Below are 13,304 nucleotides of genomic sequence, written 5' to 3' on the forward strand. Positions count from 1 at the left end.
CATGATTGTGACTTCTTCAAACATGGCCACTGAGTGTACTTCTGTGCTAGGGAAAATCAAGTAAAAGTTGTATATTGAGACGCAAAGGCACAAAAGTAGGCACTCCCTCCGTCACATAATAAGTGTCATTTTAACGTATTTCAAGCCCATTAAAAAAAAATAACAAGGTAGATGTTTCTTGAGAATCCAAAACTAATAAGAAGAAGTAGCTCTTAATTAAATACAAGGGTATAATTGAAGAAACATAATAATCTAAGGTAGTGGTACGGTCTGCATACATCCAACTCCTCAGACTTCAGTTGATGGAATTATACTGAGTATGTTGTTGTTGTCAATTCCTAAGACATGGCTTGCTCAGCCGTGCCTATGAAGCACAACTGGATGTGCACAATATTGCACGTTTTGATTTTTAAATGAGTTGATATTTAATTCTTGCCCTTTTACAAATAAATTTATGCCTTTAGAAACTTAAGTCATTCAAGAATAACTCGCAAAAAATTATAATGTAAGAATATAAACTTATGCCTTGTGAAAAAAAAAAATTATCTGTTACGAAGAGCAAAAATTACAAACCAACACGAAATAGCAGCAAAAGTGCAAATTACATTTTTTCTTTTTTTTGGTTTTTTTCTTTTTCCTGAACCCTTTATTAGACTTAGGTAGTAATAATTGCATGCATGTTATTACAACTTCATTGAACGTGTTGGAACATACCTAGACAGTAGACATTATCACTTTTGAAACTTTCTATAGTTTCAATACGAGGAGGCATCCTTAAAAACATACATCTAGAACCCCAAAAACATAGAGTGGTGGTCTAAAAATCATATACTAACAAATAAAGAAACACCTATAGTATTATCAATCTCTAGGTGTCTTGTTCATTATATTAGGTCACTTAGACAATTGCATAAGGCTTCATAATTATGCAGACTCCACGTTTTTATATAAAAATAGTTATATATACTCTTTATAAAAAAAATATTCAAATCTTTTATTAGTATAAAAAATTAAAAAAAAACAACTCATATTTTTCAAAAAGCCAAAAAATCCAAAAAATTTAGATGGAGTTTTAAATGGAATTTTTCTTAGAACAAAAAAAAAAAAGAGAACAACTCGTTATTACTACGATGTAACATAAAAGTATAGCTACTTTATTTATCTTTACTTTATATCCTTTAAGTTTTTCCTCAATACTATTTATTTTACCACAGAGAAAAAAAAGCATCTCATATCAGTATGTTTCTTTTTTCTTTTTCTTTTTTAATAATATCTTACTCTTCAATCTTCATCCTTCTATCTTCATTGGCTCAAAATTAATTGTCGAAATACTATTTTAAGGGAGAAAAAAGAAAAATAATATATATATATATATATATATATATATATATATATATATATATATATATATATATATTCAAGGTTCCTCATTAGAGTTTCGCCTTAGGCCTCGTATAGGGTTGAGACTCCTCTGACCTCACCTTAGATATTATCATTTTAAATGTACTCTCTGTGCCACAATTTTCACTTTCGAAATTCAAACTAAGTAATTTTTGACTAATATGTTTTAAAAGTATTTTTTTGGATCATATTCTCATGAAAAAAATTGCAATTTATAGTATCTTTTTTTTAGTTTTTCACCCTGATGCATGTAATGAAAGAACAGAATTTCATTAGCTGCAGATTAAACTTGTTCGGGGTCAATCTCACTGACCCCTTGCTACACCATGCTGAGGAGAGCAAAATAAGGTGAAGATGGATATCGTTTATCAAGAGTTTGGTTAAGTGTCATCATCCATACTTTTTCACTTTTTTTGAAGTATGGGGCAAATGGCACCCTCTACTTCCAGTTCTAACTGAAGGCGAATAGTCGAAAAGCATATGCAGCTTTAATATTGTCATGAGAAGAATTGCAAACTTACTTACGGTATATCTTCCTTTTAGTTTTTAATTATCTAAATTTTATTTTTAAAATATTGAGTTGATCTGAATTTAACTTAAAAAATTAGTCAATTTAACTTTCGAGACGAAGAGAATATATTTCACTTTTTTAATGCATGGCACAACTAACCCAAACTATAGTCTATAACAATTATGTTATTTCAACCTTCTTTCAACAACAAATTAAATCACAATTTCTAAAATCCGAAATTCGTGGCTATAAGTGAGAATATATTCAACATTGCTATACTATACTTCCTAGACTGCAGTTATATAAAATTTAATTACATAATTAGGTATAATAAAAATGTAGTAAAATTATGTACTAATTAATGGTCCCCATCCTATAGGCCGTAGGCATAACATGATGATTAAGTGAAATTAAGCATATTCCAGATAAAATTGTATAGCTGTGAAATAATAATGTGATGGTAATAATATATTTTTTTTTAGGAATAGGATGCTAAACGTCAAAATTTAGGTAAAAGAATAATATATCTTCTTTCTTTACAAATTAAAAAAAGATGGAACTGTATTCTCATGTCCTTTTTTCCTTTGCTTTAATTTCCACTGTCCCCATTTTGTGGTCGAAATTGAAAGAAATTAATGTGTATAATATAATTCCATTAAGTTTAATTAGGTGCCAAATAATATATGCTTAGTACTACAATATAATATGGTCTAGATGTGTAAGGACGAAAAAAAAAAAAGCAAGATCATATTCTTTGAAAAAAAAAAAAAGAAGAGAGATATCGAAGTTGCTCATTTACTTGAAAATGTGTGTATTGAATAGAATCAAAGCCTTCTCTTTTCTTGTTCTTGGTGTAGTTATAAGTTTTTTTATAGATTTATTTTTTCATGAATTGCTGAAAGTAAAAAAGAAGCTCATCAAAATTTAATTGAAACATATATATATGAAAATAAAATGACATATCAAATTAATCAAATTAACGATTTTTTATCGCTCGAATATCTAACATATGTTTTTTTTTTTTTTTTTTTGCATTATTTGTTCTTCTTGATGTATACACACACAAATTGAGCATTTGAGCTTAAGCATAACCACTCACATGGTGGACCTTGTGATTTATTTGTCTTTTTAAGTAGAAAACAAAAAAATCTACCTCAAGAGTTTGTTTTATAATTTATATAGACATTTAGTTTAGTATATTTTTTTCAAGATCAAGAAATCAAGTGTCTATGAGGTCACGGGTTCAAGCCGTGAAAACAGCTTCTATCAAAAATGTAAGGTAAAGCTACGTACAATAGACTTTTATGATCCGATTATTTTTCAAAACCTTTGTATAGCGGAAGATTTAATACATCAAATTGTACTTTTATCATAGAAGAAAAATGCCACAAGAGAGCACATGGTGAACCCATGTAAAAGATGGATCCTATCTCACACCTCTGATCAAATATAAGGATATAAAAAAATATTTTGAGGCCAAAATAGAAGAAGAGATTTAAAAGAAAGTCAACCAATAAAATGATGGTTCTTTTTGGGAAGGTGGGGGAAGCACATTCTTATTGCAATAAATGGACCTTTCTGTTCTTCAATAGTCCCTTCTACTCATTGGGTAATTTCTTTAAGTATAATTAGTCATGTCCTTTGATTTATCGTAAACAGATTGTCAGATCGTAATAGAGAAATGAATCTTGAATCCAACTCAACACTAAAAGTTAATTGAAAAAGTGAAGATATATTGCTTAAGTCATGTAAAGAGACCACCTATCCCGAGAATCATTGATGGAGCATTTTTCAACTCTCTCTCACACTGAGGACTAGATATTTGAAGTATGGTCAACTTTTAATATGAGAGCCCAACACCAGGTGAAAATTAAGTTGAATCCTGCTTTGATATAATATAATGAAATATATGGATCTTGAAGCTTGTTAAGTATCCCACATTGAAAAGGGGAAGGGTAATTGGTCTCCTTATATGGACCTGGACAATCCTCCCATCATGAGCTAACTTTTGGGGTATGAGTTAGGTTCAAGACCAATTTTAATATAGTATCAGAGCAGGTCCCATCTCACCCAATGTCCCCCCCCCCCCACCCCCTGAAATTGAGATTTGGGGAGATTATCCACGCCCAGTTAACTAGGTCTAGGCGTGAGGTGGGTGTTAAAGAAAGATGGGTGGTCTCTTTATTATAGGCTTGGGCAATTCTCCTCCTTGTGAGCTAGCTTTTATCTTGAGACTAGGCCCAAGATCCAAGATCCAAGATCCACTCTTTACATGGTATCAAAGTCAGGTTCATCTCAAATCTTTGTCGCTCCAGTTACATTTGGGTGTGCGGGGGGGAGTGTTAAGTATTCTTTGTCGCTCCAGTTACATCTGGGTGTGCGGGGAGAGTGTTAAGTATCCCATATCGAAAAAGGGATATGTAATTGGTCTCCATATGAATTGTCCAAGACCTATGAGACTCTTCAACAATATATTATCTATTTTATTTTTCGATGGGGTTATTAATATAAGTAAATAATATTTTTTAAATTACCTGATAGTTAGTTGTATAGCAAGACTAACATGCATAACACAGTGCATGCAACAAGGCTTAATTCATAACAAGTCAACTTGTGACTTGTTAAAATAATTGTTAAATCATTTGTGATGCCTCTCAACAACCAGCAGATCTAAACTAAGCAAAACCCTATGGAGAAAAAGTTGAAGAATTAATAACGCATGTGAGTGATTTGCTTAAATTTGTAATGTGATGCTAAAAATATCAACAACTTGAATTCATAATTGATAGATAGACAACCATGCAAATTAATTAATTAGGTAGTTGATTGAAAGTAGGAAAAGATCAGAATTTTCACTTGTTTATTAGAAAAAGCGCGATATAAAATTACTATAATTTATTTATTTTTCATAATATATAGCTCGATATTTCATCTTAGTATTTATATATTTTAGAATCATCTAATATTATCATTATTCTCAATTATTTTCCTTTATGACTTACATGACTTGTCTAAACAAACTTCATGTAAAATTAAGGTTCACATTTTATGGGAGAGAAACACTATGAAAATGATATATATGTGAAGCCCTTATCAATACTCATTTTTTTCTTCTTTTTTTTTTCTATCTGGTGTTTGGTATCGGCATTAAAACCTCGACTAGTCCGGATCGCGCATTGCAGGTGATACTCCCAATCGGATATTCTCCATACTTGGAGCTCGTACCCGAGACCTCTAGTTAATGGTGGAGTATCACTCCCGCCACTACACTACAAGCCATGTTAATATCAATACTCATTTCAATGTTGATCGACCGAGCACACAATACATATAGCGTCTGTTTTGGAAGTCTTTCTTTATTTTTTAAATTTCGTATTTGATCAAATATTATCATATAAAATGAGTCTAATGAAGTTCTTTTTGGGAGGAATGAAGTATTATTACTTTCACAGCATGCAAAATGTGGTGATCTCCTTAAGAATGCACAGAATAATTACTAGTGGGGATAATTAATCACTCTTATTACTGCTACTACCTAGTACTGATATTATTATTGATTTTGTGATAAAGGGCTAGCTAGGCTAGCTACAAAGCATATCAACCATTAATATTTCTAGACATTAACTAGTGGTCCATATGGAGGAAAAAAAAAAGATTCCCAGAATCACTACAGTGCAAGTAATAAAACGTGGCTATCTAGCTATGGACCTATAACTGATTGAAACTCCCCCACTAATCTTAGTGGGTGCTTCGTCGTGAAAATTAACTGGCCGTTTGATGATGAGTTTTTTTTTTTTTTTTTATATGAAAAATTTAAATATAATTTGAAATTGTATGTGAAAATTAGAAAAATTTGTTTTCACTCCTATTTCTCTCACAAAATTTTAAAAAGAACTTCAATTTATATTCCTGATCAAATACAACTCCAACTTCAATTCCAACTCTATTTTCAATTCCGTAAAATTATATTTTCATGGCCAAACGGGGCCTAAAATTTTTGAAGTTTGAATTAAAGTAGGAATTGGAGTTGGAGTTGTGTTTTTCTATGAATATATAAAATTGAAGTTAATTTTGAATTTTTGTTAGAGAAGAAAGACGAAAAAAAGTGAAAACAATTTTTTTTTAATTCTTCACTTTTTCAGATATAACTTCAAGTTCTTTTTGAAATTGTTATAGTCAAATATCAACTTGAAATTGTATTTAACACGAAATAAAAAGTTTTTCGTGTTAATTTCATGAAAGTTTTTCGGAAAAAGTGAAAAAAAATTCATGACAAGATAGAACCTTATTTTTGTTCGGTGTCAACAAATTAAAGTTTCATATTAGTATTATTCTTGCTTGTTGTTTTACTTTTGATACTTATTTTTGGGTTGTTCATTTGGATTAAGGATGTATTTGTTAAGAGAGGCAGACATTAATTTTTCCATATTTAGTTGATCAAGATATTTGAAAAATATTTTTTTAGAAAAATATGTAGTTTAAAGATTGGGATAATTACTTAATTTCCTTAGGAAGATAAGGAAAATAAGTTTAATAAGTGATATTTTATCTCAGTTGTCTGCTCTCACCCCCAAGCATCCCACCTCATCTCCCTAACCCATCTCCGCATTCATAGTGTTTGTCTAAATTATACTCGATATACATAAATGTTATATTGGAACAACATTTTCTTTTACTTACAAAAAAAAAATCATAAAATAAGTAAAATAATCACTTATTTTCCGGAAAACATTTTCCGCATAAAATTTATTTTCTTCATATCAAACACACACCCTAAACGTACACGACTATCCCAAAAAGGTTTCACACGATTAAGAATATCTCTATATCTGATCATGTAACTTTCTTTCTTTTCTTTCAATTATTAATATGAGACTTTGTTCGCACATCCAACGATTCCTATATAACATGGCTTATAAATGGACCCATAAACTCATCCTCTCCTTATCAATTAGTAGCTTTTTTCCTCCCAATTTCTTAACAATGAAAATGGTTATACTAATCTTGTTTGCAGCTTTGTTAGTGATGATCATATGGGTGTGGAGAATGGTGAATTGGGTGTGGATCAGACCAAGAAAACTAGAGGTGTGTTTTAGGAAACAAGGATTGAAAGGACATAGTTATACAACACTATATGGAGATACAAAGGAGATGGCTGAGTTGACTAAACAAGCAAAGCTTAAACCAATGAGGCTTAATGATGACATTCTCCCTAGAGTCCTCCCTTTCCACCATTATACTCTAAATAAGTATGGTAAGATCCATTATCTCACTTTTTCCCTTTAATTTTTTCCTCTTTAATTTGCCTAGATTTATATTATATTCCTTGTTTGTGTAATTGTTTGGTGAGTTTAAGTTGTATGCATTGGTGTAGTGGTGCAAAATATTTATATAATCATGTCATTTTATAAGGTAATTTTCTTTTTGATAATCATGGTGTACGGCGATTTAACTTGACGATTCAACTTGCGTGCATCTTAACTAAATATATGACATACTTTCTATCTCCAACCAACAAAGGTACTGCCTTATCAGTAACTTTGTCCATCAAGATTTGGACAGATGACAAGAAATCACCTAGAGTAATTTTTCCTCTACTGAATGAACCGGAAACCTCATAGTTCTCCATCCAATTCATTAGCCACTAGACTAGGATAGATAACATGTTTTTATGTTTAAGAGAAAAAAGAAGAGGGTTTCATGTGGAAAATTAACATGATTTTGAGAAATAACATGGTGATGTGTGAAGAAGTGATTCATACAAGTACCAACTTGAGCATGGAAAATGATCATTCTGTGTACATTAAGGTCCTAATCTTCTACTAATTAATTATTTTAGAAGCATTCATTTTAATTAGTTCAAGTTAGCTGGACGATGGACAATTTGCAAAAGAATATCAGATATGAAACTGGTTATTTTACTTTTTAAAAAAAGGGAGAAAAAACTAAGGACCAACTTGTTGTAAGATATATTTAGAGATAATCTATAATAATTACTTTTCTTCTAATTTAGGATCTCCATTAATTGCAGAATACTTATTTTCCTTCAAGATTAAGATCTACTTTAATTCTAGAATATATATTTTCCTTGTAATTAGAATCCATAAGTAATAAATTAACAATTTTTTCTATGGTATTCCCTTTTATTTTCAATTAATGGGACGATTATCGTTCATTCTTTTAATTTAACATGTTATGATGATAACTAACTTATATATTATAGTAACATGTTAAAGTTCATTGACTGTGTAAAAATATCTTTACACTGATAATAATTATATTTGCTCGAGAAAAAAACATGTATGTATTAGAGGGAGAATTGAATTATTGTGTAATGAAAATAGGGAACTTGCTGGAGCATAGCTTATCAGTTTATTTATTTTTTAAAAAATAAAATTGTTGGGTCAGAAATATAAATATAATAGATAATTTGTTATTTGTGCGTGTTTCCCGGAATGAAATGAGATTTGTTATATGTGGTCCTATAATTTCCATCGAATCACTAACCATCTTTGTTTGTGGTCCATTTTATTTGTAATTTTTAAATCGCTAGGGTTCAAATTCATGATTTTTTTGACGTATGCTACAAGGTTATCCGAGCTAATAGATGTCTCTGCCTATATATTCTTTTCATCATTAAGATTCGCGAAATGTCTGACCTATGTTTTTTTTTTTGACCTAGAGTTTAAGTTTTATGTACGTACGATTGTTAAGATATTTTTTTATATTACTAATTAATAATATAATTTCAATTCTTTAATTGTATATGACATGTGATTTGCACAAATAAAATTGCTTAAATTCTATCCTCATGAAAAAAATTGCAAAAATAGATTGAACCCCTGAATATACCATGCAAAAAATTCCCACACTGAAAAAAAGTTTATTTTCTAAAAATTAAAAATGATGGAAATGAGAGAAAAAATAAATAGAGGTTATATTAGTAAACTAGAAGAAGAAGTACAAAAGCGTGATCTAGAGGTCAATGAGGAAGAATTATGAGGTTTAGGATTTTCTTATCAAGGTTAAACATACTAGGTGAGTTTTCTCTGTCAAAATTTGTGTTGATAAGAGATAATAAATATCACTAAAAATTAATTAAGGTACACGCAAGCTGAATCGAACAAAGTGGTATTTGGGAGAAGATTTCAACACTATTTTAATTTAGGGTGTAAGAGAAATAGTACAAGGCTCTTTTTCTTCTAATTTAATTATAAGTACCAAGTTGAATTATTCATTTTTGCATCCAAATCTTCCTCACATGTGAATAGGCTGTACATTATTTGATCATAGACAATTTGTAGTTTACTTTTGAATTGCCAACAATTTTTTTATGTTAATGAAAGTGGATCAATTTGAAATTTTTTTTTTTAGTGAAAATTCTGACTTGGTCACTGCAGGTAACAATTGTTTTGCATGGATAGGTCCAGAACCCAGGATTTTCATAATGGAACCAGAATTGATAACAGAAATAGTAACGAACAACAACATCTTCAAAAAACCAAAACCAGCACCATTGGTAAAGCTTCTTGTGAGTGGCATAGCAAGTTATGAGGATCAGAAATGGGCTAAGCACAGGAAAATTCTTAACACAGCGTTCTATACTGAGAAGTTAAAGGTAAATTAAAGACCGAAAAATGGATATCTTGCTCGCTCTAAAGAGATTCAAGTTATGAATATATTGTATGTCCAAATGCATGGTCGTCAAAAATTAAAAAACTTTGACTCTCGAAATTTGAACTCTGTCGTTGGGACGGTTGGACATATTACTTTACTATATCTTGACTTTGTTTCTACGATATGTTTCGATGGGAATAATTCTTCTAATAACATTTTTTTTCTTCCTGAAATGGTGTGGTTGAATATAGTGTATGGTGCCAGCAATGCACAAAAGCTGTGAGGATATGATCAACAAGTGGGAAATTCTACTTTGCAATAAAAACAAATCATGTGAATTAGACGTACATCCATATTTTGAGGATTTAACAAGTGATGTGATTTCAAGAACAGCATTTGGAAGTAGCTATGAAGAAGGAATGAGAATATTTCATCTTCAAAAAGAACTTGCTGAACTCACGCGCCAAGCTTTCCAATCTGTTTACATTCCTGGGTGGAGGTACATATATATACTATGAATTTCAACTTAATTTGTAGAATAACTGGTGCAAATCATTTTTACACACTAACAATATATTCTAACACGTACTAGCAAGTTAATTACCTGTTCCATGCATATTTTAGGTTATTAAGTTTCACTTAAAAGTTATTTTACCCTATAACATCACTCAGAGTCGAAGGATATCTACATATAAGTCTTCTTAAAATGTGGATAATAAGATAGATTACCTACTACGAAATAGGTAAGAATGAACTGATCGTAATATAAAAATTCTTTACATGCAAAGACAGGATATATAACTTAAACTCTTTCATCAAAAGTTGTGACCACTAGTGGTCAATGTAGTATGATGAGAACCATGAGGACTTAGATTTAAATTTCATTAGAGACAAAAAAGCACTAAGGTGATTTCTTCATTATGTTTAATTAAGCCTTGATTGTGCTCGGTATTATCACTTATGTGTCAGATAATAAGTGAAACTAATTATCTGAAAATTAAGGTAGGTAACCCTGTTATAGCACGTTAAACTATATTGATGATGTAAAAATTTTTACACTGTCAATATATCTAACAATAAAATGGTGAATAAATTATATAATTGAATGTCATAAATTATAATGGTCAACACATAGTTATCTTTTAGATGACTGGACTATCAACATATACAAGTTAATGTCATTGTTTGCACGTACAGGTTTTTACCAACAAAAAGAAATAGAAGAATGAAAGCCATTGACAATGAACTCAAAGATATTTTACGGAAGCTTGTGAGTAAGAGAGAAACTTCCATGAATTTGGGAGAAGCTCAAGATGACTTGTTAGGCATTTTACTGAAGTCCAACGTGAAGGAAATTCAAGAAAATGGGAGCAAATGTGGTATGACAACTGATGAAGTAATAGAAGAATGCAAAGTCTTCTATTTTTCTGGCCAAGAGAGTTCTTCAAATCTATTAGTTTGGACTATGGTTTTATTAAGTGTGCACCAAAATTGGCAAATTCGTGCTAGAGAAGAAGTTCAACAAGTCTTCCAGAATAATAAACCAGACTTTGAAGGGCTAAATCGTCTCAAAATTGTGAGTACAACAATGAGTTGTTTTTTTTATAGAACTTGTGTCTCTATATTTCATTGTTGAGTATAATAATGTGTCTTTGCGTGAGCTTAGCCAATGGCGAAGCCATCCATTGACACATTTTCGGCCAAAAATAAGAAAATGACCTTTATATTCTCCATCACAATTTATATGACACTTTTCACTTTCCAAAGTCAAACAATTTAAGTACTTATTTGGCCATGAAAATCATAATTTTCCTAAGATGAAGTTGGAGTTGAAGTTGGAGTTGAAGTTGAATACAAATTAAAAGTTGTTTTTGAAATTTTGTGATAGAGATATGAGTGAAAAAAAATGAAAATGTATTTGAAATTCTCATGGCCAAACACATACAGTTCTCTTTTTTCACTAAAGTGAAATAATTTTTCGGAAAAAAGTAAAAACTTTTCATGGCCAAACGGCTACTAAGTTTTACTATGAATTCGAACGTAAAATCTTCAAGTTCTTGAAATAAATTGATATATTTTGAAACTACGTAAATAGTATATAAATCCTTTTAATTTTTCATGTGTTTACTTTTGTATATTTTGCTAGTATTTGACCACAAATTTTGGAATATATTTTGATAATGTCAAATATCTATTTTACCATGAAATTTGCTTAGATTTTGAAAACTTATCTTCAAAATATTTTCAACTTTCCAAAGACATATCAGGTTTTGGAAGAAATTTCACTTCACTCATAAATCTTTCAAATGTTTTCCAAGTACATTGCATGTCAAAGACAACTTTAAATTCCAAAATCACAACTTAAAGAACTCAAATTTTAAGTTTCAACTACAAAAGCTATAACCAAACAGGAACTACAGCACTAATATTATATTTTGTTGGTGCATTTTATTACACCATATTTCCAGCAGGCCTATATATTTATCCATAACATGCTTCAACTGTTGTTATAATTAAACAGGTTACAATGATTCTGAATGAGGTCTTGAGGTTATATCCTCCAGCACCATACATCGTTCGTAAAGCAAACCAAGAGACAAAGCTAGGAAAATTGATTATCCCTCCTGAAGTTACCTTGGCGATACCAACAATTTTTGTTCATCATAATCAAGAACTATGGGGTGATGATGTTAAAGAATTCAAGCCAGAAAGATTTTCTCAAGGAATTGCAAATGCAACAAAGAACAGACTTTGTTACCTGCCTTTTAGTTGGGGTCCTCGCAATTGCATTGGCAACAATTTTGCTATGATGGAAACTAAGATTGCCTTGGCTATGATGCTTCAACGTTTTGCATTTGAGCTTTCTCCATCTTATACTCATGCACCTACTTATGTGGTTACTGTTCAACCTCAATGTGGTGCTCACTTAGTCTTGACAAAGTTGTAGGATACGTTGCTCGGATTTTCCAAAATTATTGTTGCTACTTTTAGAGGATTTGGCACATATTTATTGTTATCTCGAGTCTTAAAAACATAGGTTAGAGGTGATTGAATAATCTTGATTTGTTCTTTCGAGTCATGCCAATCATTGTTGTTTGCAATAATTATATTGTTTATATTATATCTCATGGGGTGTAGCCCTTCTTGGAACCCTGAGAACGTTGTTGTCGTAGATCCTTTCGCTATTATTCTAAATCTTTCGTGTTCTAAACTCTTTCTTTTTCCCTTTATTTGGGTTCTTAAATTTTTATTTTATTTTTGGTTGAATTAGACATGCATTAATGTTGAAAAGGGGAAGTTACATAAGGTGCAGGAGTCTCTTAGTCTGGCTCCTGCCCATTAGAGTTCAAAATACATGCATTAATGTTGAAAAGGGGAAGTTACAAAAGGTGCAGGAGTCTTAGTCAGGCTCCTGCCCATTAGAGTTCAAAATACAAGGTACGTTCCTTTGGTAGCCTGATCCTGCAATGTCTATCAGCATGGGCTACAAAATTTGAGCCTGGCATCTTTCAAAATGATTCAGGTTTGCTCCCTTTTTAGCTAAGGCGTTATCGGAACGAAACAAAGTAGTGGACGCCTTAGCGAAATTACCATTTTGGATCATGTAAATAACCTCCTCTGAGTCTATTAATCTCAATGGGGTTCAGATTGTGTTCTAGAGGGTAATTGAGGCCTTGCCTCAGGGCCAGAGAGGAACTCCATGAGATTGTTGGTGGCATTCATGAAACTTTGTAAGAAGCCAAGGACCCTGTCTCCTCTATTATTACCAACCACT

The 13,304-nt window shown here is 31.1% G+C and overlaps 1 protein-coding gene across 1 annotated transcript; it reads left to right on the top strand.

The window, feature by feature from the left end:
- Positions 1-6,706: 6,706 nt before the first annotated feature.
- LOC107878551 (cytochrome P450 72A397) lies at positions 6,707-12,740 on the top strand. The gene is made up of 5 exons (XM_016725571.2): positions 6,707-7,166; positions 9,313-9,530; positions 9,781-10,028; positions 10,727-11,105; positions 12,051-12,740. Exons 1-5 carry the CDS (start codon positions 6,782-6,784, stop codon positions 12,474-12,476), a joined length of 1,656 nt encoding a protein of 551 aa, XP_016581057.2. The 5' UTR covers positions 6,707-6,781; the 3' UTR covers positions 12,477-12,740.
- The last annotated feature ends 564 nt before the right edge of the window (positions 12,741-13,304 follow it).

This window comes from Capsicum annuum, chromosome 7, assembly GCF_002878395.1.
Source record: "Capsicum annuum cultivar UCD-10X-F1 chromosome 7, UCD10Xv1.1, whole genome shotgun sequence".
NCBI classification, from domain to species: domain Eukaryota; kingdom Viridiplantae; phylum Streptophyta; class Magnoliopsida; order Solanales; family Solanaceae; genus Capsicum; species Capsicum annuum.